The sequence below is a fragment of the Hyalella azteca genome, unplaced genomic scaffold, assembly GCF_000764305.2.
Source record: "Hyalella azteca isolate HAZT.00-mixed unplaced genomic scaffold, Hazt_2.0.2 contig13231, whole genome shotgun sequence".
In the NCBI taxonomy this organism is placed as follows: Eukaryota; Metazoa; Arthropoda; class Malacostraca; order Amphipoda; family Hyalellidae; genus Hyalella; species Hyalella azteca.
This window is the reverse complement of record NW_025943160.1, coordinates 95,074-121,683: the sequence shown is the minus strand read 5'-3', so window position 1 is coordinate 121,683 and position 26,610 is coordinate 95,074. Positions and strand designations below refer to the sequence as shown.

Sequence of the window (26,610 nt, the reverse complement as noted above, 5' to 3'; positions counted from 1 at the left end):
TTTTAAATTTGAATAACCTGCAAACTCTCAAGCTTCTAGAATATTTATATAGGCCTAAATTTTGTTATTCATTATTTTCCGCTTCATGGTAGGCCTATAAGTCAATAGCTAATGCATCTTCCAATAATTTTATTTGTCTTCAGACATTGAAGCTTTGTGGGACAATTAAGCTTTTCAAATTGAATAAACAGACGACCTGAACTTCTGCGTTAAAAATTCATTTAGAATTTCGAAATAATAAATATATAAATGTAAAATTCATCAGCCAGCCCCTGACCATTACGAGGTGGTCGAATTCGTAGGAAATTGCAGTCCCAGCTCAGTAAGTTTAGTCGAGCAATGTTTAATATTAGTGATGTTTGTAGCTTGCAAGTGTGAACCAAAGTTAAATTTTGGTTGAATCATATTACATATTAAGTTACTTTATTGTTTTAAACACTTCTCCAAATTTTTTTTTTCTAAAAATGTTAAAATTTTACTAGTTTCTTCTCAAAGTTTAATTGAATGTTGAAGCAATTCAAATTTCCTAATTATATAATCATGAAGAAAGTCTGTTTGATCAAATATTGCATTACAAGCATTTACTTTCAAAAACTCTTGATTCACGAATGTATTGTCTAAATCAATGTTAATTGCCCCCCCCCCAGACTGCAGACAAGATCGGACTAATCAAAATTCCATATTTTATAAATCATGAACTGTAGATTGTCTCTCTCCAAATGTTTTAAATAAATTTACATGTCCCCCAGACGGCAGACAAGATCGGGCTGGGCGCGGGGGGTGCGGGCACTTCGCTCTTCTCGCTCTACAACAACGGTCAGCACTTTGCCCAGCCTCCACCCGCTCACATGGGCATCACCCCATACCCCATAGACCCTAAAGCTGGTATGAGATCGATATACCTACTGCATTCCGGCCAATATACCTGCGTTATACCTGCTATATTCCACCATATGCAACCTCTATTATACCTGCTTTATTCCTCAAATAAAACTTATTTTGCGCCTATCATGTGTTGCCATAAATAACCTCCATTAAACCTGCAACCTTCCGTTTTATAAACTTCTATTAAACCTGCTTTATTTCAATTTGAATCTCTAATATATATCTGCTATATGCTGCCTAATACCTGTTCATATCGGCTACCGAAGCTTCTATTTTCTTCCTCTTATACCTTATTTCTTTGTACATTTTCAAGCCTGCCTTCATTTCCACTTCGGTTCTTCTCCATATTCCACATATGTTTCTTGCTCAAGTTGTTATAAATTGAAATTTATTTTTAATTCGTTTTTCCCTATAATCTTTCCCTATTGTGGAGTTTTATCTCTGTTTGCAGAATTCTTAACACGTTGACTACGATTGCTTCATCTCGTACAATTATTTCATTTTTTGTACTTTTTTTAAGCAAGGTTGCCAGACGGTCATTTTTTCCGGACAAATTCCGTGATTTAGTTTTTTTCAATTGCGTTGGCCGACTAAAATTTATGATAGGGGTACTTCCTAATTAAATTTTAAATACTGCAAAATGAAAATAAATGGAATTTTTATAACGTCACCTACAAATAAACTAGTATACATTGAATTAACGGCCTTTTTTGGCCTTTTTTGTTCTCGGATTTGGCCGATTTTAGGCAACCTGAATTATGTACCACTACCTCCTGGAGAAATACATTTCGTGGTACGCATATGTACCAATATGTAGTCAACGTGTTAACGTCTACTAATTCATCTTATATTCTTGCATTAAAATTCATTTTTATATTTGTTATTTCCATTTGAAATTTTCCTTCTCATTTTTTCTTTTGTTCTAAGTTCTCAAAGATTCAGTTACGTCAAAAAATTAATTTTGGCATCCACTTTGCAAAATGCAATTATTGGACTCCTTTAGTTTTTTTGTTTTTCAGTTAATTACTGCATACATTTCTCCATTGAAAAATATCACTCATATTTTACTCTCCTAAATGCATTTATCCTCAATGCATTTTCTTGTTTTACTTTTCGCCAGAAAAATTTCCTTTACTATTTATCTTCCCATGTTTATTTTTCCCACATTTCATCTTCCTCTATAGAATTCCTTGATCATTCCTACAGACATTTTATTATTACTCCTGCATTCTCTTTTTAACTATTATGCCCATCCGCTTGCTTTCATTCTTACCTGGTATAATTTTTTCCCATGTTTCTCTTTATATATAATCAAACGATCATTATTCCTGTTCCTCGCAGATGTTTCTCCTGCATTAATCATATTCAGGAAGCGCGCCCTTCATTTTCTATGCATGCAAAATTTTTTATAATTACGGTGTGTTTTGCATCGTTTGCTTGACGATTTCCCATCTCCCTGCTGAATTCCTGTAAGATTCCTGTTCGTCCAGTTGAATACTTAAATGGTTCTTTTTCTCCCTGCTGAATGCTTAAATAGTTTCTCTTCTCCCTGTTGAATTCCTCTACGATTCTTCTTCTTCTTGCTTCATTCCTTCACGATTTTTTCCTCAGTGAAATTCTTCTATGATTTTTTTCCTCCCTATTCAATTCCTCCTCTTTCCCTCGTTTGCGACACAATTCCTCCACTGTTTATTCATTATCAGCATTATTCCTCCTGTTTGCCCCTTTTTTGTTGTCGTCCACACATTGCCTACACATGCGCCGCCTGTTTGACTATGTTTAAAAAATAACGCAAGCTGCACTCTACACGCAGAAAAATGAATGGGTCATTTTTTCAAATATTGGCACAATTTCTGCAGTTAGCACTGATACGCCCCCCTAGTAAAATTTATTTGAATATTAATTGAGAGAAGCGTTTAAAACAATAAATTAACTTAAATGTGAGTGATAGTCATTGTGTCTTGTCAACTGTATCAGGATGACCCAGATGAGGGAAAAAATGCATTGTTATTTTGACAAAGTCTCAATCATTTCTCTGTGTGGTCTAACCATTGTTTTTACGCCTAAATCCATTAACACAAAAGAATCCATCAAGCAGCATTCGATAACAATAAATCAAATCAAAACAATTCAGCAGCATTCGATAACAATAATCTTTTAAAATTCATCTACAAAAGAAAAAAGCACATGGTATAATATTCATGAATTAAATTTCTAAGAATATTTTAGGATAGAAAAAATTCTTTCTGATAGCCTTTTTTTTTTTGTCGGCAGGGCTGAGGCCGCCCGTGTACCCCTTCACAGCGTCGCAGTACTCGTACCACCTCGGCGCTGACTTCACCCAGATGGCTACTTGGTGAGTCATCGTCAGCTGGTGCTACTTTTACCTTATATAATGTTATTGTGTCAAAATTAAATATATATAATTTTAAATATCATGAACTTGCTAATGTGCGTGTAAGTTCGGTTAAAAACTTTTTATATTGAAATTTACATTCGTTAGCAAGGTTTTTTCTTTCATTTATATATTTGTTTTATCAGAAACGTAATCCAGGCACTTTTAATTTATTGCATACAGTCAAATAAATTCAGTTGCATGGTTTATCTACTCTTTTTTAAGGGAAAAAAGTGATGTATTAATTAAATTTTGATTTGATCAAATTATTCATCAATTAGTCGTTAATTATTTGATTAATTAGCCCCGATACAGTTAATCAAAAATCGGAACGAAATCAGAATAAATTCATAAGTAAGGCTCTAACTGAGATGATTTTATTCATTACATAAAATCTAATTCCCTAATTAATATTGATAATTATAATAATATTATCAATTTTCACACTAATAATAATGGGTTGCATCCAATTTCAAAGGAATAAGTGACAAAAATATAATTTTGTCACATTACATCGAACCGAGCCGTACACCATTCATTAACAGTCAATGTAGCGATCGAACGAAATATACTTGAATGTTCGGAGTAAAGTCCGTAGAGTTTTCCCATTGAATTTTTTCATCCAAATTTCTATTTTCCAGAAGTGCAGGTATTACCTCAATTGTTTAAAATACACAATGGTTTATGAATGAATTTTGGCAGTTCCTACTGAAAAACTATACATATGTCGTACTTAACGTTCATTGTTCATTATATTTAACATCTATTTCATTCATTCTCAGGTTCACGACCCCGTCGCTGATGCCCCCACACCCGGGGCTCACTCCCCCTCTCCCCCACTCCCTCGTCGCCTCCCCCAAAGCGGCGGATCTCCCCCACTCCTCCCACGACAACCACAGGTTAGCCCCCCTTCTTTAATCGCATTCAATGCTTTTATTTTGCAACTATCATCGCTAAGAATATCATTTGAATAATCATTACTGTTATAAGAAACATCAAAAATTTTGAAAGCATTTTTTATTCCACTGTATTTTTCATTATGATTTTGTTTTTGGCGTTTTATCTTTCCACAAGTTTATCCATTTTCTTTGGGCTTTTGCCTATCATTACTTATTCTCAATTTATTCCCAATTTGTGCCCATTCATATTTAGTCTCACTCACATATTCATTGTACTATAATTCTTAGATTAAACAGTATTTTATCGTTCAAATATTAGTTCTTTACTAAATAAATATGCATGGTCAATTTATGAAGTGAGACGATGAAGTGTAAGAATGTTTTAGGGAGCTTTAGAATCGAAACTAGAGTTTGTGGGATTGAAAGGAATAGGATGAATATGGACTGCTGAATGTGAATGAATGATTGAATGATAAGTATGGTGTGTTGATCGTTTATTAAGTTAACTGAAGTAAACCTGCAATACGTTGTATGATGAAAGATGATGCGATGCGCAATAAAGTGTTTCTCCCGACCACCGAACACTAGGATGACACTTTTCTCCTAGACAACATTAATATTAAATATTAATTGCTTGTTTGTCCGCAATCATCATTCCTCCTCCTCGCCTATTTAATAACTATTCTCATTATAATTTATTTCCTCTTCTCCCTAGTATTCGCTTAATCATCCTCTGTTCTTGTCCATTTGATTTATTTTTTATCATCCGTACACTAGATGCAACGCCTTACGCCGTGCACGATGTCTTCTCTGTGTCCGAAAAATAACGACTAATATTACATAATTGTACTCAAAACTTTTGCCGCTAATAATATACAAAATTTCCCCCACCATCCATAATTAGAAAAAATATAACTCAGTACTCACTGCAGTGAGTGACAGAGAGCGCATTTTCTCGTCGACGAAAACGTGAAGTCACGGACGGACAGACAGACGGACGGACAGACGGACGGATGAACAGACGGACATGGCGAGCACAATAGTGCATTTTTTCCATAAATGAGAAAATGCACTAAAAAGGCCAAATTCATAATTAAAACGAGTTAGTAACTTCGAAATAGATTTTGGTTTTTCGAGATTGGCTGGCGCTTAAAGAGTTGGTGATTCGCTGCTGTGTCGTAGCTCTATTTGCCAAGCCCGCCTTACGATTGATTGATCTCTCGTTGCAAGACGTCGTGGCAATCACACTGATAACAGCAATCACAATCACTCACTCGCTCAGCTAATCGCATTCAAGTGTTGACTTTGCCGTGCGAGCCTAATTTGCCGGCACTCCGGACAACTTCAACCCTTTCAACACCACTGAAATCATGGCCGAATTATCGGCGGCCATCCAAGGCTATTGATTGGGAGTCAATTCTCCTTAAACCATCAAAAAATCGCGGGGAAATCAAGTGCGCTCGTCAACTGGTAGTAGATTGGCCGCCTGTATTCCGTCCATATCCCGGATCTAAATTATAAAAGGGTTGCCGCTCGAAAAGTTTTCTTTTTGTCCGTTAGAATCGCGTAGTGCGTAATTTGATTCGCAGGTTCGGGAACAGCGACGCTGATTTCAAAATAGGAAATGTAAAGGATTCGTTACGGAATTGTTGAAATTAAATTTGTTTAAACAGAAAATTAGAAAAAATTATTCGTCGCTGAAATTTAATGTTAGAACACACGTCAATTTGGCGTCACATGAATTTCGATTTTTTCATTAAATATAATATAACTTTATGCGTTTAAATGGAAGTAGTGATTCAGTTGTCAATCTTGTATTGAAAATTTGAAAGTAATTGAACAAAACACATTCTCCTTTAATATAAAGCTTAGTTGGAATAAAACTGTAACGGTAAAATTAATAAGAGATACTGCTTCAAATCAGTAGACCTAAAAATGAGTTTCCCACAAAGATAAATGACCTGGAATTGAGATGCTAAACGCTATATTTTATCTCTTGATTGCAGACACCACGGCATGCTCGACGCCAAGACCCTGGGCTCCCCCCACGACAAGAACCTCCTCGACGGTAAAGGAGGTATTTAGTCGCGGGTTGCCTACACTGCCACTAAGGGCAGTCAGGGTTTTAGCTGCGGATTAAATCCACTGCCTCTAAAGGCAATAGGGCTTTTAGCGGCGAGTTGCCTTCACTAGCTTTGAGGTCAATAGGGATTTTGGCGGCGGGTTGCCTCGACTGCCACTGAGGGCATTAGGGCTTTTAGTGGCAGGTTGCCTCTACTGCCTCTGAGGGCATTGGGGCGTTTAGTGGCGTGTTTTCTCCACGGCCTATAAAAGCATTAGGGGTTACAACGGCGGGCTGGGTACATTTACTCTAAGGGCAAAAGGGGTTTCCTCCTAAGCCTCTAAAGTTGATGGCAAGTTGAGTTGATGACTTGTAGGCAAGTAGACTCATTATTTATTGATAAATGAACAACAATAAATGAAGGTGCGCATACCAACCCAATATTTTGCGTACAGAAAAGAAACCTCACATCAAGAAGCCGCTGAACGCCTTCATGCTCTACATGAAGGAGATGCGTGCACAGGTGGTGGCCGAGTGTACGCTCAAGGAGAGCGCCGCGATCAACCAGATACTGGGTCGTAAGGTACGTGGTCTCGGCATGGTCTTTGGTTCTTTTACTCAACTTGAATTATTTTATGGAACTGGAAGAATTATTTTAAACGCATATTTTTCATTCATCGATTTGGATTTTATTTGCAAAAGAACATTCTTTTGAACGCGCATTTGTCATTCTTATTTGTGAATTAATTTTAAATATCTGAAAGAATTCTCTCAAACGAATAACAGTCATTTTACGACTTAGATTCACCCTAAAGAACGATTTTTTGAAGATGCCAGATGAATTGAAATCATTAGTTGGTAAAATTATGAGAATGAATATTACTTTTTGAAAATAATTTCTATTTTGTTTTAACTATGGTATGCGTTTTTAATAATCAGTTCCTTTCAACCTTTGTATGCTCTTTATATGTGTTGTATGTCTTTGCTTATTCTTATAAAAATGTTATTGAAAAACAACTATGGTTGTTAAGGTTGCCCTCAACCTTTCGACTGCTCGCATTCAGTTAGCAAGCGATGCAAAATCTTCAAGTTTTTCGCTTAAACTGGATATGAAAATTTGGAAACATTGAAATCAAATAACATGAGTGAGGCCAACTTACTTTGATGGAAGTTTTTTGTCAAAAATTTTGGAAAAAAAAATTTTTTTGTCCAAAATTTTGGAAGTTTTTTGTCCAAAATAAAAAAAAAATATATCTACACTAATGAATCAATCCCATTACGTGAATCAGGACCATCTACTTGTAAATAATTTGTATTTGCAGATCAACTGACTTGATAGAATTATTCAAATAACATAGCTATTCACGTGTGCAGAGAGCCTGATTCTAAAATTGTCCCGAAAATTTGTAATTAAATTCAAAATAATTTGTTCAGATTTTTGGTTCAAATGAACACTAAATGTTTAATGCTACTGACGCATCTTTCATACGAGATTATAAATTAATTATTAAACCGGTGTTATCACTATTTACTGAGAACATCTGTTCTATCTAGTGAAATTACGTAAAATAGGTGCACTGAATGACGACCAACAAAAATAGATTCGTTGGTCATAAAATGCAAGTATTTATTTTGAGCCAATAATTCATGTCATGTGCATCAAAGATCCTTCACTCAGTTAAAAATGAATAAGTTTGAGGCCGCACATGGACGATGCTTGCCTATTGTTCGGGGCCACATATGAATTTATTGTTTCCAAAAGGCCAAGTCCAACCGACGTTGGTCCCCAATAAATTTTTTTTTTTAATGCTTTGAAATCCTGAAAGGATCTGCAGAGATTTTTCCTCAAAATCAAAGCTGAAAGAAAACATTTTCCTAACGTACAGCTAAAAAAGGGAAAGGATTATTAATTCGTCTGTTCTTCCATAAGTGAAGCATTGCTGTAAATGCATTAACTGCCTTCTTTAAATCTTTTATCTCGTCGTTGATAAAACACATTTCTGCTAATCCACAACCGGACAAGAAGAAGAATTATATTTTTCATTGATGGAACTGTTCGAGGTTCGAATTTCACTTCAATATTCAAATATTCAATTTTATTTAGAATTTCGGGTTGCGCGAGCTGGTATTTCGAATTAATAGCACAAACTTACCAATGCAACGTAGTTAAATGTAGTCAATTATGAACTTGTTTTCACATTTTTCACGCCCCAGTGGCACGCCTTAAGCAAAGAGGAGCAAGCCAAATATTACGACATGGCCAGACGAGAGCGACAAATACACATGCAAATGTACCCGGGATGGAACGCCAGGGATAACTACGGAATGATGAAGAAGAAGAAAAGAAAGAAAGAGAAATCTGTAGACGGAGGTACCAGTCGAGAGTATTTTCGATGTATGTTGATTGTTGATTGACTTTCAAGCTAATTTTCTTTGTGCACAGAATCGACTTTTTGTTTAGTACGTTCCTTGTTTTTTAATTTGGTACATTTTGGTACAAGTTCTTATATTACAATTTGGTACAAGTTCTTATATTATTTCTGATGATTTAATACAAAAAGTCGAATGACTGGACGAAGAAAGTTATCTTGAGCGATGCCTTGCTTGCACTGAAACAAATACGTGTGTCACATGACGCGGTCTCTCGCTTGACTCAGCGCTTGCCTCAAGCGAGTTCAGGCGGAGACTCAAGTGAATAGCATAAATGATATCCATTTAATGGGTAGGTCAAACTGCCACTAAGTTCAATATACCTACTATAGAATTTACTGAGTAACAAGCTTTAAACCTTGAATAAATCGACATTTTGAAGCAATTTACACCACAAGTTTCACTAGATCGCTGTGAATACACTTTTGTTTCTGTCTAAAGGCTGTTATGGCGCCAGGGTTTTTGCTAGTATTGCTCAGTTCTAAAAAATTAATTTTTTATTTAACTTTCGTTCCTAACTTGAATTCATTAGCCGATTGTAAATCAGCTTTGAGTGACCATTGATTAATTCCAATCTGTGAATTTTAATAAAGACTCAATGTCTATAAGAAAATGCAAAAATATTCAATTTATAAGCAACGAAAGTGATGTGTAAATTGATGAAAGTTATGTGCAAAGAGATAGTTCCATTACAACGTTTTTAATCAAAACAAGGAAATTCTGTGGCGTGTTTCTCTCTAAATTCGTATATACTTTGCGTTCATAAACATCCAAATGATTTTTATATTTGACCGTACTTGTCGTTTCGCAAGAACTTAAAAGCATTCAAAATACAAATACTTCATTAAAAAAATTCAATTCAACTTATGGCAGATTTTTGCCAAAAATTGAAACGTACATGAAGCCATAATTAAATTTAACTTCAATCCCCGCAAACCCATTAAAATTGTAAATTTTATCAATTCTCACGCGTGGCTCAGGCAATAATTATCCACATCTTTGTAATTCCTGGCCTTGCTTTATACTGTACTGAGAAACAATGTAATGTACCGATCCTTTAATTTGTATTTCGGCCTGTTGATCAATGGTCCCTCAAGGGCAGTAAGCATTCTTCAAATTTCGCCTATGACTTCGAATCAAGAACAGAATTTATTTAGTCAGAATTTGTTCATAATTAATAAATTAAAAGTTCGCGCCCCAATAAACAAGTAAACCAAAATTACAAATCTTAAAGAATGACGAACTGGCTCGCAATAACCTGGTGCCCTAGCGTGTTCTCTGATAAGCGTGGGCAGTTTATCTTGATTGGTGATGTGAACGATGATTAATTTTGCCAATGGTAACTTTCCCCCTCAGTGGCATGCTTTAACTCGAGAGGAACAAGCCAAATATTATGAGATGTCAAGGAAAGAGCGACAGCTGCACATGCAGATGTATCCGGGCTGGTCTTCAAGGCAGAACTATTCCCAAGGCAAAAAGAAGAAGCGTAACCGAGACAAAAGCACTGATGGAGGTAGCTACTCCTCCAATTTTTGTATAGCACTCATGGTCTCTGTCGAAGCCCTTTCCATTTATTGCACTTATCACTTCCTCTTGGCGGGTTGCTTTATATACCTTTCTGTTTCTTCTCTCTTTCTGTTCTTTCTATTTCGGTGCATTCCCTTTCTGACCTTTATCCTTTTTTCTTTCCATATTCCATTCCTTCTCTATTCTTTGCAATGCTTTTGCTAGTCTTCACTGTCCCTCCTACTAACATCTTCGTTACAATTCTAAACTTTTCTGCTCATACTTTGCCCATTACTCTGTACTTTTAAAATAATTTTATTTTCATTTTCAATCTCTTTTATTTCTCCTCATCTTTTTTCTATCACTTGGTTTCTCTTGTCTGCTATATTCCATCCATTCAATTTTTTATTTTTCAATTATCCTGCTTCTCCGTCCAATTCTCTCCGCTACGTCAGCCTTCTTGTCCCTTTCATTTCCCCTTTTTTCTTACTATTTTCAACATAAGTATTGCGTTCAAAAAAAATTTAACAACTCAAATGTCGCTAGACCGAATCCTTTGAACAGCAGATGTTCAAATTTAACCCATCCTCTCCGTTCAAATTTATCAAAATTTTTTATTCAAATTTTTGGTGTTTATATCTTTGTCTGCTTAACATTTTTGCTGCTTGCTGCATCATCTATTTCGTATTTTGTCTATTTTCTTAACAAAATAGGTCTTCATAAAATAATCTCGATATTTAAAGCATCATCGTCTTTGATATGCAAATGAGATCTTTGTCTTGGAATTATAAGTGGTATATCTGCATTAAAAACATATAGTTTGGTTGCAATTATACTTCTCTCCTCGTCATTACCTACTGTGGTTATTGTCTTTTTCTATCTCTTTTTCTCTCCTTTTCTATTGAATAACTGGTCGTTTATATACATGCGCATTTAGCTTCTTATTTACTAACTGCCTCACCTGCCTCATTCCTGCCCGCCTCGCAATCTCCATTGTTATTTTCAAGAGCATCTTAACGCCTCAGTATCAAATTTACTATGAAAAACAAACGGAAATAAATCTTTCGTACGCACGACGTGCGCAAGGAATAAATAGAGAAGATTGATCGAGTCCAAATGCTACTGCGGGGGAAGGTTAAAATTGTTTTTCTGTTGTTTTAACCCTTAAACTTAATACTTGAAATCCCACATTACTTGTATGCTGGATTTAAGATGATTCGAAAATAACATTGCAGATCTAACTTCGTCCCTAGCTTATGTATATTTCCAAGGGTTTCCATATGTTTTAATTATCGCTTGCACTTTATTAGCGACTCGCAGCAGTTATAAGGCCTATTATTTTTAACGGAACCCAATTGGATGCCAAACTATTTGAATTATTAAAAAAAATTCATAAGGAATCATGATATTTTACATGTCCCTCAGTTTGTATTTTGCTGCCGTATTTCATTAGTTGATTTTTACGGGTTGTGAACTGGCGATATATCCAGAAATTCCAGTTTTCAATTAGTCAATTTTTAAAGTTCAATAATTATGAATTTTCTCTAATTTTCGTTATGTACATTTTTGTCCACTGTTGAATTTCACCTGCCGTTAATTTCATTTGCGATCAATTTTCAGTAAATGTCAATTCAATTTTAAATCGGTGTTAAATTTAACTGCTGCGACACGCATGCATGACACGCACGGCTGCATGCTGTGCTCATGCACTGCTTGCTGTGAATTCGTAAGCTTTTACGAATTCGTTTTGGGGATTCAAGAAAAGAAATTTTATTTAAACGATCGGCAACGTGAACTTATCAAGACTTGAACGAAATTTGAATGGATTGAAGCTTTTAAAAGTAAATTTCTATATGAAATCAAATAATATTAAAATATAGTTGAAAATTCAATATATTTAATTTTTAAAAAATAAATTGAGAAGTGGAATTACGTTTTGCGAGTTTCTGCTTTAAAATTATTTACTGAGAAAAGATACTAGTATCTATTCATCTTTAAATTCATTCACTTCTTGGCTTAATCTTGCCAAATTCTTCATTTTAATTCAAACATTTTTTATGTTGTTTGAAATTTGAATGGAAATTTTGAATGAACGTCTTAATTTGCCCAATGTTGCCTTTATAGAATGTATCAGTTGCACATGAAACAGAATAAAAAAAAATTCATAATAATCTATGCTCAACGTAGTCAGAGTTTTGTAGATAGTTGAAATGCAATCTCACCGAATGAAACTAACATTAAAAATTGTTTGCATGAGAATTTTTTTCACGGTCTTTTACTAATGAAACGCAACTTCTACCATTAAGTTCTTACTGGTAACCCTTGCTCTCCCTGCATGGTAGTAAAAACCCTCAATTTAGGGTATTACTAGTCACTAGGCAGTAGGTGCAGCTAGTGAGCGGTATCGATATTAGTGTTCGTTACAGTGTAAATATTATATAGACTAAATTGCTTCTAAATAGAGTAGTTTTCATAGCCCTTAAAAAGCATTGCTGATCTCCACCTCTCTTGCATGACTGGTTTACCGTTCTGGTAGGAACAGCAGTGAAATTAGTTTAATATTTTGCATAAATGTGTGTTTGGATTGAATATGAATAACAATATTTATTTAATAAGTATTGAGTTGGCCACATCATTCTTTTCAAATGTTTATAATAGTGATGCAATATCCCAGTGGCTAAGCCACATGTTATTCAGATCACTAAAATATAATTTGATCAACTATGCATTGTAAATAAACTGTTGATTTTCACAGCCAATATGAAGAAGTGCAGAGCGAGATACGGCCTGGACCAGCAGAACCAGTGGTGCAAACCGTGCAGGTGAGACGCTGCGGAGGCCTACTAGCTATAGGCCTCTCTCTATCACTCAGAGAAATAAGCAAGACTTTGTCCAAATAGCGATGCACCTATTGGTCACGCTGACTCAGTTTAGCATAGCACAAGGGCGCATCAGTGCTACGTGCAAAGAGTGCGCCACTATTCGGACAATTTCCAACCTCTATTTTCCTGAGTATGACAGGTGTTGGAATGTAAGGACCATATGCAAATATTGCAGTCACGGTGCTAAGATGGTTCTTATATACTCACTCGTCTATTGCAGTGTGGTTCTTGAGAACTTTGCAGTATGGTAGTTTGGAAACATTAACTGGGGGTACTTATGGAATATTAATTGTAGTACTTGGAAACTATTGTACGTTACTCGTTAAATTCAATGTGGTCCTTTACATCTTCGGTCTAGCAATCGAAATTTCACTCCTACTGATCGAAAGCTTGGAAATCATTATAACAGCCCTTTGCAGTCTTTTGGTATAATGTCTTATTCCATAATGATTGTTTGAAAATTAGTGCTCACGTTAGTTTAGAATTAAGTGCAGCAACTTTGTTAAGAACAATTGGGTGATCTTCATGAGAGGCCGTGGTGATTTTATTGTAAGATCTTCTAAAGTTGAGAGTAGCATTCATTATCTTATTTGTGAGTTTTACGAGAATGTTTATCAAATTTTACATTCAAAAGACAGAGTAAGTTTCATTATGAACTCAAGCTTTGGTAAATATTTCATGCGAAGTTTCGAAGTATCGAAACCATTGAATGATATATTATGCAATTCATCATTTGCATCTCAATGCATCGATAGAATATTAATTATAAAAATTATAAAATGATTTAGTTTTAGCTACATCTTCAGCTTGCTGGAACAGGATTAAGTCATCAATTCCTAGAAGAGGGGGTAACTTGACAAGACTTGCAGGTATTGAACTGATTCGGTTGTTCCACAGGAATGAAAATTTTAGGCAGATTATCGATGGCCGATCAATGGCGACCGTGCAGATCACCTCCTTATTACTAATCCATGTCTCTAATCTTAACAATATATAAAAGCCGGCGTATAACCTTGATATTTACTTGCAGTGTAAAGACATCTACTAACTCTCCTACTAACCGTGCGTGTCACCTATTACACTACTGAGTACTGTTCACAGGTGCTCAGTACGTTCTACTGTGTACCTGCATACTCCACTGAGTACCTGTGCACAATACAGAGTACCAGTACACTGAACTGAGTGCTTGTACACTACACTGAGTGCCTGTACTCTCAACCGAGTGCGTCTATACTGAGTACGTGTACATCTTACTGAGTACGTGTACATTTTACTGAGTACGTGTACATCTTACTGAGTACTTGTATACACTACTGAGTGCATGTACACTCTACTGAGTAGGTGCGCACTCTTCTGAGTAGGTGTACACTTTTCTGAGTAGGTGTACTCTTTACTGTGTAGGTGTACTCTCTACTGAGTACCTGTACACTCTACTGAGTACCTGCCACAACAGCACTCGAGACACGCGAGGCCGGGCAAAAGGTCTCACTATCTGCAGTCTCGTGAGGTTACATAATAGAAGCGATCAATTCAGATCAATCGATCAATTCAGACCAATGGATCAATTCAGACCAATCGATCAATTCAGACGAGGATGCCGCCGGAAAATGTGTCAATGATCGTTTTAATTTTCTATTTTATATCATTGAAGTTCACATCACATTCCATTCAAGTTATTGAACACAATTTCAGGAATTCGAAACTGGCAAAATTGACGCGGTAACTGAATTCTTTGGTTGTACAGTTTTTAATTTTGTTAATTTCAAAAATGCGGTGAGAACTTTTGAGCCGAAGCCCGAATGATCAAAATCAGAGTGCAGGACATGACTCTGCTTCTTAGTTTTCGATTTTGACACTAATTCTTTTCTGAGTGCACACCCAGCATGAGAAGTTTTTGTGCCGTTTTCAGCGGGTTTATCTCGAGCATGGCTAACATTCCTGGAGATGGTCAGAGCGACAAATAAAAATGGGGTAAATTGGGGAACTTTGCGCGAGAATGGCAGACTGACACATTTTCTGGAACGCCTTATCCCCAAAACTGAGAGATTTTCTGCATTTGGTTTTGTCTGCTACCGGGTGAATTGCTACCCTAGCTTGTACGAAGTTATGAGTGAATGAATTAAATTGTTTGCGATAAGAAAGATCTGATTCTTCTTCTTTTAAAAATTCATTGCAATTTATTATAAAATAAATTAACTTCAGCTTCCCGCTTCTGAATTTCTGCTAGTTTTGCGGTAAAATGAAATGCGTTATTCTTTTTTCAATGAAAAGAATATTTCGATGAAAAAAATATCCAAGCAAATGACGAAAGGAATAATCAACATTCTGGGCAAAGTCGTCAAGAATTCTGAGCTTTCAAATGAATCTCGGGAAGAATATTGTATCGAGCGACCGGATTTTTTTCCTTGGAATCTTATCCGGGAGCGACCAACCACACGAGACTGCAGAGACGCGGGAACTGATGCCGAGCCATCGACGCCATCTTGGTGATGATGTAACAAGGCTCCATGCTTCGTCCTGATGATCAAATTTCTTCCTATACCTACAATAAACTTGACAAGTCAATGTCATCAAAAGAAATATGTACGATCACCGTGATACTGTTGAGAACGCAGCCCTTATCTGCGACAGCCCTGCCACTGTGGCGTCGTTAGTGGCGTCGGCGACTCCAGGAGGTGGCAGCAACGCGTTGCTGAGCGGCGTGGCGGCCGCCGCGGCAGCTGCCGCCGCCGTAGCGACGTCCGCCGGCGCCAGCGCGGCGCTGGTGACGCTAAACTCCGGCGCTTCCGTCACGAGTCTGTCCCCCTTGGTGTCCCCAGGGGCGTCTTTACCCACCTCCCACCACCCCTACAGTCCCCTGGCTCCCCCCATACAACATTCTATCGTTAATTTGAGCTGCAGCAGCAATAACAGCCACAGCAGCAGCAGCAGCAGTACGAATAGCACCTCGACAAATAGCAGCAGCAGCAGCAGCTGCAGCAACATCGGCAGCGGGGGCAGCTGCGTGGCGAGTCCGGCAGAACCGACTTATGTTAATCTTTAGGCAGTGAGTCTTGCTTGCCTTTGCCTCCTTAGCGGCAGGTTCATTTATTGCGGTCAGTTTCAGTTGCGGGCATCATTGTTGACCTTGATATTTAATATCTTTTGATATTTGCCTCGCTACATTCCGAGATATCGTCTTATCTCTTCTGATATTAGTTTCAACTCTTGTTTGATTTCTAAAGTAATAATTTTTCACGCATTAATGCAACGAACATTGGTCGTGGTCAGTGCCCGAATATGAGTATATTCTACCTCCAAAAACCACCAAAAAACCTGCCGTTAAAGAGTGCAATTCTTCAATGTTTACCGCGACCCACCGCACGTTCCTGTGACGTTCTCACCGGTTTCGTTTTATATCCACCAAATAATTTCTAATTTCTTTTCAGTGTTTCTAGAGATTTTGGATTAACCATTACTGTTTTGTTCATTTTTCTCCATTTTTTGTCGTGCATGGTGTTTTTAAAAGTTTTATTTTCTTTCAGGTTGTGAGCGTTGTAGCTGCATGACGATTTTTTTTACCGTAGTCGTTTTCAGGAAATTTATTTTTTGTATATTCACCCATCGGAGGGTGAGCATGCGTTGTGAATAAATGCTTTTGTACTACTAATTTATTCAACGGAAATTACACAGCTTCTCTTTAGACAATAAGCTTAGAATTAGACATTCAGTAGCGCATTATACTTTCTGACTGTAGTTTAATTTTACAGACGTAAAAAGAAGTGTATCCGGTACATGGAAGGGGAGGAAGGGGAAGAAGGAGGATCCAGTGGGAGTATCGAGGCTCAAGAATCTGATGAATCCGATGATGAGATTCAGGACGACAACATCCACGATGTCATCTCCGATGTGAACATGGCTTCCCCATCCAATAATTTCCAGATGTTGCTTTCCCCATCCACGTCCTTGGCGTCCCCGTCGGGACCTCCATCTTTAATGCCTTCCCCAGCCTCGCTGGCTTCTCCAACAACCCCAGGGGATTTAAAGGAAGTTTTCGCCCCCATTCCCCCGCAACAGTTGGTACCCCGCATCCCGGTGGGAACAAACCCCCGTGACCTAAACAATCCTTTAAGTGTTAATCAGCTCACCGGCCAATGCATTACTGCTTCTGATAATCAAAATCAGGAACACCCAGCGATGGTCAGCGTAACATGACCACAACACATATCGTAGGATCAACCCTCTTGAATTTGATGCTACGTTCTTGGCAGGTTGCCTGCCGTGTCTATCAGTTAAAACATCACATTAAGACCTGGAATATTTAATCACGTCTAATAAGAAATGCATGTTTTATGAATTGTGAACTTTAATATAATCCAATCACATTTCATTTATGGTTGTGAAGCGGGTTCTCTTATGTTATTTATTTCCGGAATCTGTACTACAATCGAGGTTCGAATATACAAATCGAATTATCCATGAAAGCAAAAATGTCTTATTGTTACATATGTAAGAAATTTTCTGCGACTATTCGCAGTATAAAACATTTAATGAAATTTTAAATTCACGAGGAAACAGAACAAACATTATCCGTTGAGCTATTGTTCATATTCAGGGGGTTACATGCAAGACAACTATATTCGTCAGACGACAATATTCATGAGACAATAATATCATCAATGTGACAATATGCATTATGCAACAATATTTGTGAAGCGACAATTTTATAGGCATGACGAACGACATTAGCGCGATGACGATCGATATTCGTGAGACTGTGGTTGATATTCGTGAGACCTCGATTAGTGAGACGGTAACTGATATTCGTGAGGTTGATAATTGTTATTAGTGGTACGACGATTAACTTCCGTGATTCGACAAGTTTTACGCATAATAAGTGTGAAATATGAGTACAGTTGGTGCGCGTGTGCGTGTACAATAGGCACAATTTGCAGGGTATAGGCAGTTATTGTACGTCGTTCTTGATGCCGTGTATATATTGAGGCGTACCAAGTGATTGTAGACTTTAGTGTTCTATTTGTATATGTTATTGTGGAAGATCCTTTTTATTATCTATTGCTTAAAGTAACATCAGTGTCTAGAGGCTTCGATAAGGACAAGGTGGTGGACGTAATGCATTTCGTTCATGCATTTTTATTGAGGATTCCGCAGGGTAAATACATATTGTTCTTCGCTCGCGATATTTGCTTTTTGAAAGCAATGCTAAGTGCTGAACTTGTAAGCGGGGCGAAGGTAAATGCGTGTTCTAATGATGTGCAATTTGATGAAGAAGTTAAATCCTTTGCACGACAGGATACGTTTTCCTATATCTCATGAATTTATAAGTAACTTTGAAGAAAGTACAGCTAATAACTATCATACCAATTTAATAACATAATTGTCCGAAATTTAATAGTAGCAGTTGCGCATGATGGCAAAAAATGTTTATTTTCATTTGACACGTCTGGAACTGGAATTTTTATATCAAACTGTTTTCGTACTAGGAATTATTTAAGTAATTTTTTATTGTAAATTAATCCGATGTTGACGATTTAGAAGCAATATTTCCCTATAAAATTTCATTCGTTCTCTAAAGATATTCGAAAATGCTGAGATTTCTTTTCTTTCTGAGATTTTCATTTTTTCTACAATAGTTTTTATGCATTTCTAATTCATTTATATACGTTTCTAGCGCTCAAAACTTGTTCGTCTGCATTATTATGGTTCTTTAATTCTCAGAAAAATGTCATTGTTATGTAAACAAACATTCAAGTAAAAACAACTCCTAGATTCCACTGGTAATAGTTGATATAAAATACAAAATTTGAATTGATTGCACTTCATATAATTTGTATAGAGATTGTGAGTTTAGATATGCAACAGATGCGGGTCTTTTGTTATTGCCATTTAGTCTTACGTTGCCACGTCATGCGTCTGACTTAGTCGTTTGTTTCACGTCGCTTTTTCGTTCATGAAAAAGACGTTTTATTTGCTTATCAGTTGTTGATATCATAAGGACTATATCGTTGATCGTTTTGTACATATTTCAACCATCTATATTTGCATTGATTAGCTATAGTTTCTGCCTTTTACCGTTGGCATGATTTAATGCAATAGTTGACTACGTACTTGACTTGAGTATTTACTGTTATTGTGTTTAATTTATTTAACACTCGTTCATGTTGAACACGTTCGCAAGTTTGTCCTGAAATGCGGATGTTGAGTCCGTCATGGTAGTTGTCTCAATCAAAACATTGCTGGAACCAGGCCAGGTCCGGAATGAATTGGGTCACATATGCATATTAATTCTTGTGGGATATTGTAAAGGTTTATGATTTAATTATTATGTTCAGATCAACAATGAAATCGTTGAAATTCTTCATTAGCACGCATTTTATTGTGATTGTTAAGAAGTCTGCGTAACTCGTGAATATTTTTTAGCACATAGATATTATTTTCAATGTGAGGTGTTTGAAATATTAATATAAAATATATTAATCCCTTGCCGGTAAAGCAACTGGAAGCTCAGACGCACCTTCCTATTTTCTTTACGATGTCTGAGATTTGAAGAAGTGTAGAATTCGAGAAAATGTAAGCTAAATTTATTGTATTTTCTACGTACAAAACATTCCATTAATTTTAGATTTTTTAGTTGTGTACAATTTCGATGTATTTGTTACGTGCTTTTCCAGTAATTGCAGAATGTATACGCTGAGTACACCGCAGGTGTATATGTTACACGAAATATTAAAAGTTAATTTCAACGCACATTTCATCGCCCAAAGTCGGTGATGGAAACGTCGATTCAATTGCAAGACAATCAATGTTTTTTGTTTTAGCAGAGAGTGTCGTCACTAGACATTCTCTAGACACCTCATCCCTCTAACCATAACCTCGATAGCGGATCATTATTGTTCTCCTATTATATTAGTACTAAATATGTGACCGAACACTACATCTTAACATCATGATCTTCCAGGTAATCAAAATACCTACCTATCCTATCAGAGCTGCTAATTATGGGACATCGCGATGTTAATTATTAATCAAAATATTCACTTATCCTATCAGAGCTGGCAAAATATCGGACATCGCGATGGTAATTATTAATCAAAATATGCACTCGTCCTATCAGAGCGGATAATTATCGATCATCGCTATATTAATTACCAATCAAAAATTTCCTATATTAATTACCAATCAAAAATTTCCATGATGATCCCAAGTGTGAACTCGGAAAGTTGAGCAGAGATTATCAACAAAAATGTTAAAACTTTGGGAAATGGGGAGACTTTGTCCTTACGACGATGAACTTGGCGCGTGCGTGGGCCATCCAGTTAGGCCCGACCAAAAGTAGGCCATCCAGTTAGGCCCGACCAAAAGGCCAGTCACTGCCACCCGCAGAACGTGTCACCATTTGGACAATTTGATCCATTGATTTACCTGAATATATGCCGACGTCGAGTGAAGGCTTGACCTCTGTGATGCAGCTTTCTAATTGAAATACTGGTTGCGAACACCTTTTATTAATTCCCCAATTGTTTTTCAAAATTTAATACTGTACTTAACGCTTTGCGAGTATCTCTTTCACAGTTGGAGTTCTTGACCATATCCCTTGCTAATAAGACATTGTTTACCATTTTACCTAGTAGAGTTCAATGGTCATTGAAAATGTTCTATTATTAGTAATGCACTGATGTCATGGGTATTTATGATCATCATTACAAAATTCATCAATTTCATCGTCATCGTTCCCAGTGTTGAGTTTTTGGCACGACTCGCAAGAAATGTTTTTCGTCGAGCGAGTTGACCGTAAGACTTCGCACCACAAAATCAAAAGTACTCAGGGCCAGGAGTTATTTAGTTGACTCAAATATTGTGAGGTCATCTCATACTAGTTAATCGAGTAAATTACAATTAAAAAATAACATGTAATATATAAAAAAGAATATCCAGCACCTGATATTTACTATGCATTTTCAATATTCATGAATACCTGAAGATATTCTATATTTTATCTGTATTTTACAGTGTTGTGTTGCCTGCTGATTTCTTATTGAAGGTGCTTCGAAGAATTGAATAAAAGTTCAGCACGCACATAAAGTCAAAACCGGCCTCGTGGAAATATTAGGCACGATAATGAGTTAGTTTCAATTAAATTTGTCTCATTTATTTACAACAAATCCACGAAAATTAATCCATTAACTTCGTTCTGTCAGTCGTTTGAAATTCTTTAGCCTATGTCTAGAGAACGAGCAATCCTTTAAGTTTTCTTATAATTCCACCTCAATTCCAGCATCAAGAAATCAATTTTAATGTTTAATGATCATAAGTTGATGAGTTGATTCAAGAACATCGTTGAGCTTTACATTCATTAACAGAGCATAACTTTACGAATGCGTCTTACGCAATAACTTTGCATAATTTTTGTCCGTATACATATTTATACATATGGTGTGTGCGACGTGTACAGTTAACGAGTATATGGAGTAACTATATTTCATGTATATAGGATGAAAGTGGCGCATAAATACATCTTTTCCATACTAAACTCTTTCAATGTCCTTCAACTGCACCTCCAACACTCGTACAGCCACTAACTTGTTGACGAGGAGAGCGAACTTAACGTAACTTTAATGCCGGCTCAAAATACCGGTTCTTGAGTGGTTAATATACAATAATATGTTCTAATATAGATAATATGTAACTGTATGTGGCAGCAAAAGTTCAATACGCGTTTAAAATTTTGAAAGGCAGCAAACACCAAGACCATGGTGGGCCTATTTCTCCTATTCTATTCTATTAAGTTCAAGAATGCGTCGGAACGGCAAGAGAAAATTCCGTTATGTTAGAGCTGACAAAAGGTTAACGAAGCACATGGTAATAAATTAATCCTTTATTCAGATCTAATCGTAAAAATGACCCAGATCAAGTAGTTACATCGAGCAAGATCTGGCAACATGATGAGCAAACAGCACCGCTGGAGAAACAGTTAATTACCTTCTAATTACGTCCATCACCTTAATGATGGGCATCATGATATATGGTTTGACGACCAACATGAATTAGGTGATCATCTTTATTATTATTGCTAGTTTGTATGCCGGGTTATTGATGTGTTAACAAAGCACAGTTATCATCATCCCTCGCAACATGTTCATCCTAAAAAACATATTTGAGTGGCTTGAAGTGAAAGGAAATTTACGCTCTTGATCTTCTTCAGACATTCATTAAGTACTAATTAACCAAACAAAATAGCGTTTATTGACGAATAATTTTCACAAGTGACCAATTTTGTTCTAATTTAATGAGAACATAACGGAAGCTCACAAAAAGAATGAATTAGGAACTTCAGCGATGCTCTTATGGAATATCCCAGAATTTAAATAGTCCATAAATGAGGGTACTTTAAAATTCATCAAATCTCTAAAAAATTTATCTTCGAAAAGTATTCATAAACAAATAGTTCTTAAAAATATCACATCCAAGATAAGAAATGTTCAGCTAACTCATTCAACTGAATGAAAACACATACAAGTAAACACCATAAAAATAAAAAGTGTGGAGACATCACTACTTTATGCGACATGTTGGCGCAACTGCTCAACAAACTTCAAGCTGCAAAAGAAATAATCAAAATTCAAATAAGTTCAAAGTTCTAACCATTGACTGATCAAGCTTCGCCATCAACAGCTCAAGGTTTTTCCACCAGCAGATCAATATTTGAATATTTGACCATTAACAGATCAAGATTTCCCCATTAATAGCTCATGGTTTCTCTATCCACTTCTTTATTCGTTATCAGAGCGGACATTTCGATCTTCACTCCTCCCTCATGTGAGCGCTTCAGGTAGAAATAGACAACAGGTAAAGTTGACAACAAGTAAAGTTTACAGCTATTAAAGTAGACAACTAGTAAAATAGTCATAATCATACCAATATCAACTAATGACTATAAGCATACAATCCTACTCCTCCAGAACGTTCAGTAAAAGAAAGTGCACTCACTAGAACAGTCTTCGTGTTTTAGGAATTTCACGCACCGGGCCTCGTGGGTGACATGACGAACAGGACCTATACTTTCAAAAAAAAGTTAAGAGATCGTAAGTTCATCAGCCAATCGTTGACGGCCTTTCAAGCAAAATCCAACAATCATAGAAAAGAAAATAGAGCATAAGTACTTACGTTCACTTAGCGAGTTTCGTAAGTATAGGCCCTGGACTGCCAGTTCTAGCAATGCGTTTAATGCGCGGGTGAGAATACTAACCCAATATGATCACGACTAGCGACATCTATATTATTTGGCCACATATTCTATACCATTCGCTCTTCTTGGAGCTTTGACAGGTAAATTGTACTGTTTGATGTCGATGAAGTTTGAATAGCAATGCGGCAGTTTAGTTAGGAGCTTTCTGCGCTGTACACTTTCTGGATGATCGAGCTGGCGCTAATGTGGTTTAAAACAACGCTAAAATACTATACAACGACTTAAATAAGTTAAAGGGAATCAACAAATTAGAGACTGCAGAGCAGTGCAACGTATGTACATTGCGAGAGAAACAATAAACGTGTACACCATCGCACATGCCCGACTAGCCGCACAAATAACATCTTAACATTTCTTAAATGGTACAAGGATAAAAAATGATAGTAAATACAAACGTTGACGAATTAACGAACATCCTGTGGAGCAAAATTAAGATAATGAACGAGGCTTCTCGAATATTATTTGTAGAGCATTTCAGGAACAGCAAAGACAACTGATCAAGTGGCAATTTCGTGGACATAGACTATCAATATCATGTGAGAATTATACCATCTGTGAGTATGATGACAGCTTTGAATATTTAATTCGTTCCAAGCTATAAGTTCATCAAGTGGGCATGAGAATGTTGTTATAGCATATTTATACACCTAATTCATGCTAAGCAGTGGATATGTCAAGTACAATAAAACGATGTATATGCAGCAACTGACAGGAGCCATGGCATGTGTTCATGTCGAGTCCCATGGATGTTCATAGAGCACGTCAATGTTCGTAATGTTCATGATGGATAGGCATTGTCCAATTGTTGTTGCCAATGTTCATGATGTTCGTTGATGTTCATGATGCCACCAGTGTTCATGCAGGAGTTGGCCAATGTTCACTATGGGGAGTAGTGTTATTCATGTGGAGGCTCTTGCTTGCATCTGTAGGAATAGGAACAATGTAATGTTGGTGTTAAGGTTGCAATGTTAGTGGGTAGATATGGCATTAAGATAGCTAGTATATTCAATGTGCGTATATTAATTGCGTTAAATGTGGTATCGACCAGTAAAAGTTCGACACAATAATGAACCTGCATGCAATTTGGTCTTGCGAGATGGAATTCATTCTAATGATATTCTTCCCAGAGTTAATAATCAATTGAGCAACAAAAGGGGTTAATCGTGTCTTTATTTTTATTAAATGTTTATATAATTTTTCAGTATTTCCCATTAATTAGGACCAAATGCTTTACTAATTGCATTGATGATACAAATAATTTCACTGTGAAAAGTTCATTCATTCATATCAAGTTCTGTTTGACATCAACAAATTTTTAACAAAGTCATTAAAGTAAATTGCTTCAATTAAGATTCATTTAATGAAACTACACGTGAGAACCTATAAACATGGTATGGAGTCACGACAGCTAATGAGTGTCACATACGTGCAAGGCAAAGCAAGCAATCACGTACCTTCGTCTGGTGTTTGCGTAGAGCGCGGCTCGCGTGTCTGCTCTGCACTCGTCAATAAGTGTATGAAGTGTCGCTAATTATTATTATTTATCCTAATACTAAAATGTTTCTGCTCCCCATGAGTTAATTGGTGTATGAAGTGCGGCTAATTATCATCATTATAAGTTACCCCAAGTCCCGGATCCACATGTCAATACGTGCACAAAGTGCGACATCGGGCGTGCTTGTGATGGCCTATTAATGATATTCACTGGAAACTGCATATTAGCTAGTAATATTGATCATATCGTATTTAGGGATCACTTCACCCAAAATGAATTGATGTTTTATATTTCACAGTAAGATTCGAATGCATTGAATGGCGATGAATGTTCTTAGTGAATTTCCATTTCGAACACTGAAATTTTTACGCAATTTCATTCAACAAGTTCTAAAAGGTTTCAAAGTTACACCGATTGCGGAACAAAATAAATATTTTGTTGGTAGTTAAGGCAAACTTAATTTCCTAGTCAGTAACTTTCACTTGGTGCTAACGTGTGAAGTTTGTTTCAGTAAATGAGGTTTTAAAGTTAGAGAGGTGTAATAATGACGATGTTGATTTGAAGCTCAAGTAAAGCGATGGGAGTGTTGTCTGTATCCTTTATTACTTGAACTTCTCGTCAAGTAAGGAGAGCGGTATTTGAAAGAAAGTTTTATTGTTTTATGTTACGCATATGACAGACAACGCTAGGATGGAGGTGGTGATGGTGGCACTTCAAAACAAAAAATTGGCCCTTTTTGCCTTGAAAGAGAAAATGTCATAATTTTGCGTAGGAGATAACGCTTGCCGAAATGTTGCCAAGAATATGCCACTGAACAATGTTGATTATGGACAGAAGCCTACCTCATTGGTCCGATATCAGTTCACCTATATAATACTGCATCTACTGTTCACCAGCAAAACGAGCTTAATTGACATAGAAATCAAAGACTGGTTTAAAATGAGGGCCTTATACGCTCTTTATTCCGAAGACTTCACTGACATCGCGGCGATGAAAATTTGAATATTTGCAATAGAAGGTTTGGTGGAAACCTCAAGATTTAGCAGCATTTTAACGGCGATTACCAATAAATAGATTGAAGAAACCTTCTACCTTATTAACGAACCTCCTAATTTATTAATGGCTTTTGAAAACGGTGAGAAGTTCAAATGAATATCCTCGACAACCGTAAAAGTTGCCACAAATATACACAAGAGCCCTCCTAGTTGCCTCGAATATACGCGTTAACCTAGTCAACCTAGTCAATATCCGCGTTAACCTAGTCAACAAGAATGCCCCAGAAACCCAACACAAACATCACCGTAAAATAGCACAGGATAAATATGACAACAGACACTGAGAACAATAAGATGATGTACTCGTTATGTGAACATATCCTTGCCTTCTCCACGAAATATTCAAGTCCTTCTATGAAAAAGAAAGAAAAGCAACAGAAGTAACATGCCTCCATATGAAAAAATCGTTATCATGAATACATAAATGAGAAGAGAAATCTGCGTACCTGATACGGGAAAACGACTTTTTCACCGATACATCAAGTTAAAAACGTTACTACACTAGCACGCTAGTGTGAGAAGTGAAATCTTCTTTTTCTAATACGTTAACGTTAAAAGTAACCTTCCTACACAGACACGTAAAACGAAAAAAGAAATCTGCAACTAATACATTAAAGAACAAAAACAAGTTGCCTCAATTACCGGTACATTAAAGAAACTTCTTCAGTGAAAACGTGGAGGAAAAGTTTGCGACACGTGGATATGTGCAGTGCATTTTCCATCTCAGGTACGGAAAAATGTTTNACGTGAAGAAG

At 36.6% G+C, this 26,610-nt stretch overlaps 1 protein-coding gene and 1 long non-coding RNA gene across 2 annotated transcripts; one reads left to right on the top strand and one right to left on the bottom strand.

Moving 5' to 3' along the window:
* Window positions 1–749: 749 nt before the first annotated feature.
* Window positions 750–18,522, top strand: LOC108681978 (protein pangolin, isoforms A/H/I/S; the record flags this gene model as incomplete). The annotated part of the gene is made up of 8 exons (XM_018171063.2): window positions 750–885; window positions 3,160–3,241; window positions 4,063–4,179; window positions 6,186–6,256; window positions 6,697–6,824; window positions 8,456–8,612; window positions 12,933–12,999; window positions 16,809–18,522. Coding segments are annotated over 8 exons (1,203 nt in total), but the record flags the coding sequence as incomplete, so codon positions are not given.
* A 3,397-nt stretch (window positions 18,523–21,919) lies between these two features.
* On the bottom strand, window positions 21,920–26,595 carry LOC108681981. The gene is made up of 2 exons (XR_001931540.2): window positions 23,261–26,595; window positions 21,920–23,112 (listed from the first exon to the last, which is right to left on the bottom strand). It is a non-coding gene; the product is annotated as an uncharacterized LOC108681981 (long non-coding RNA).
* Window positions 26,596–26,610: the final 15 nt, after the last annotated feature.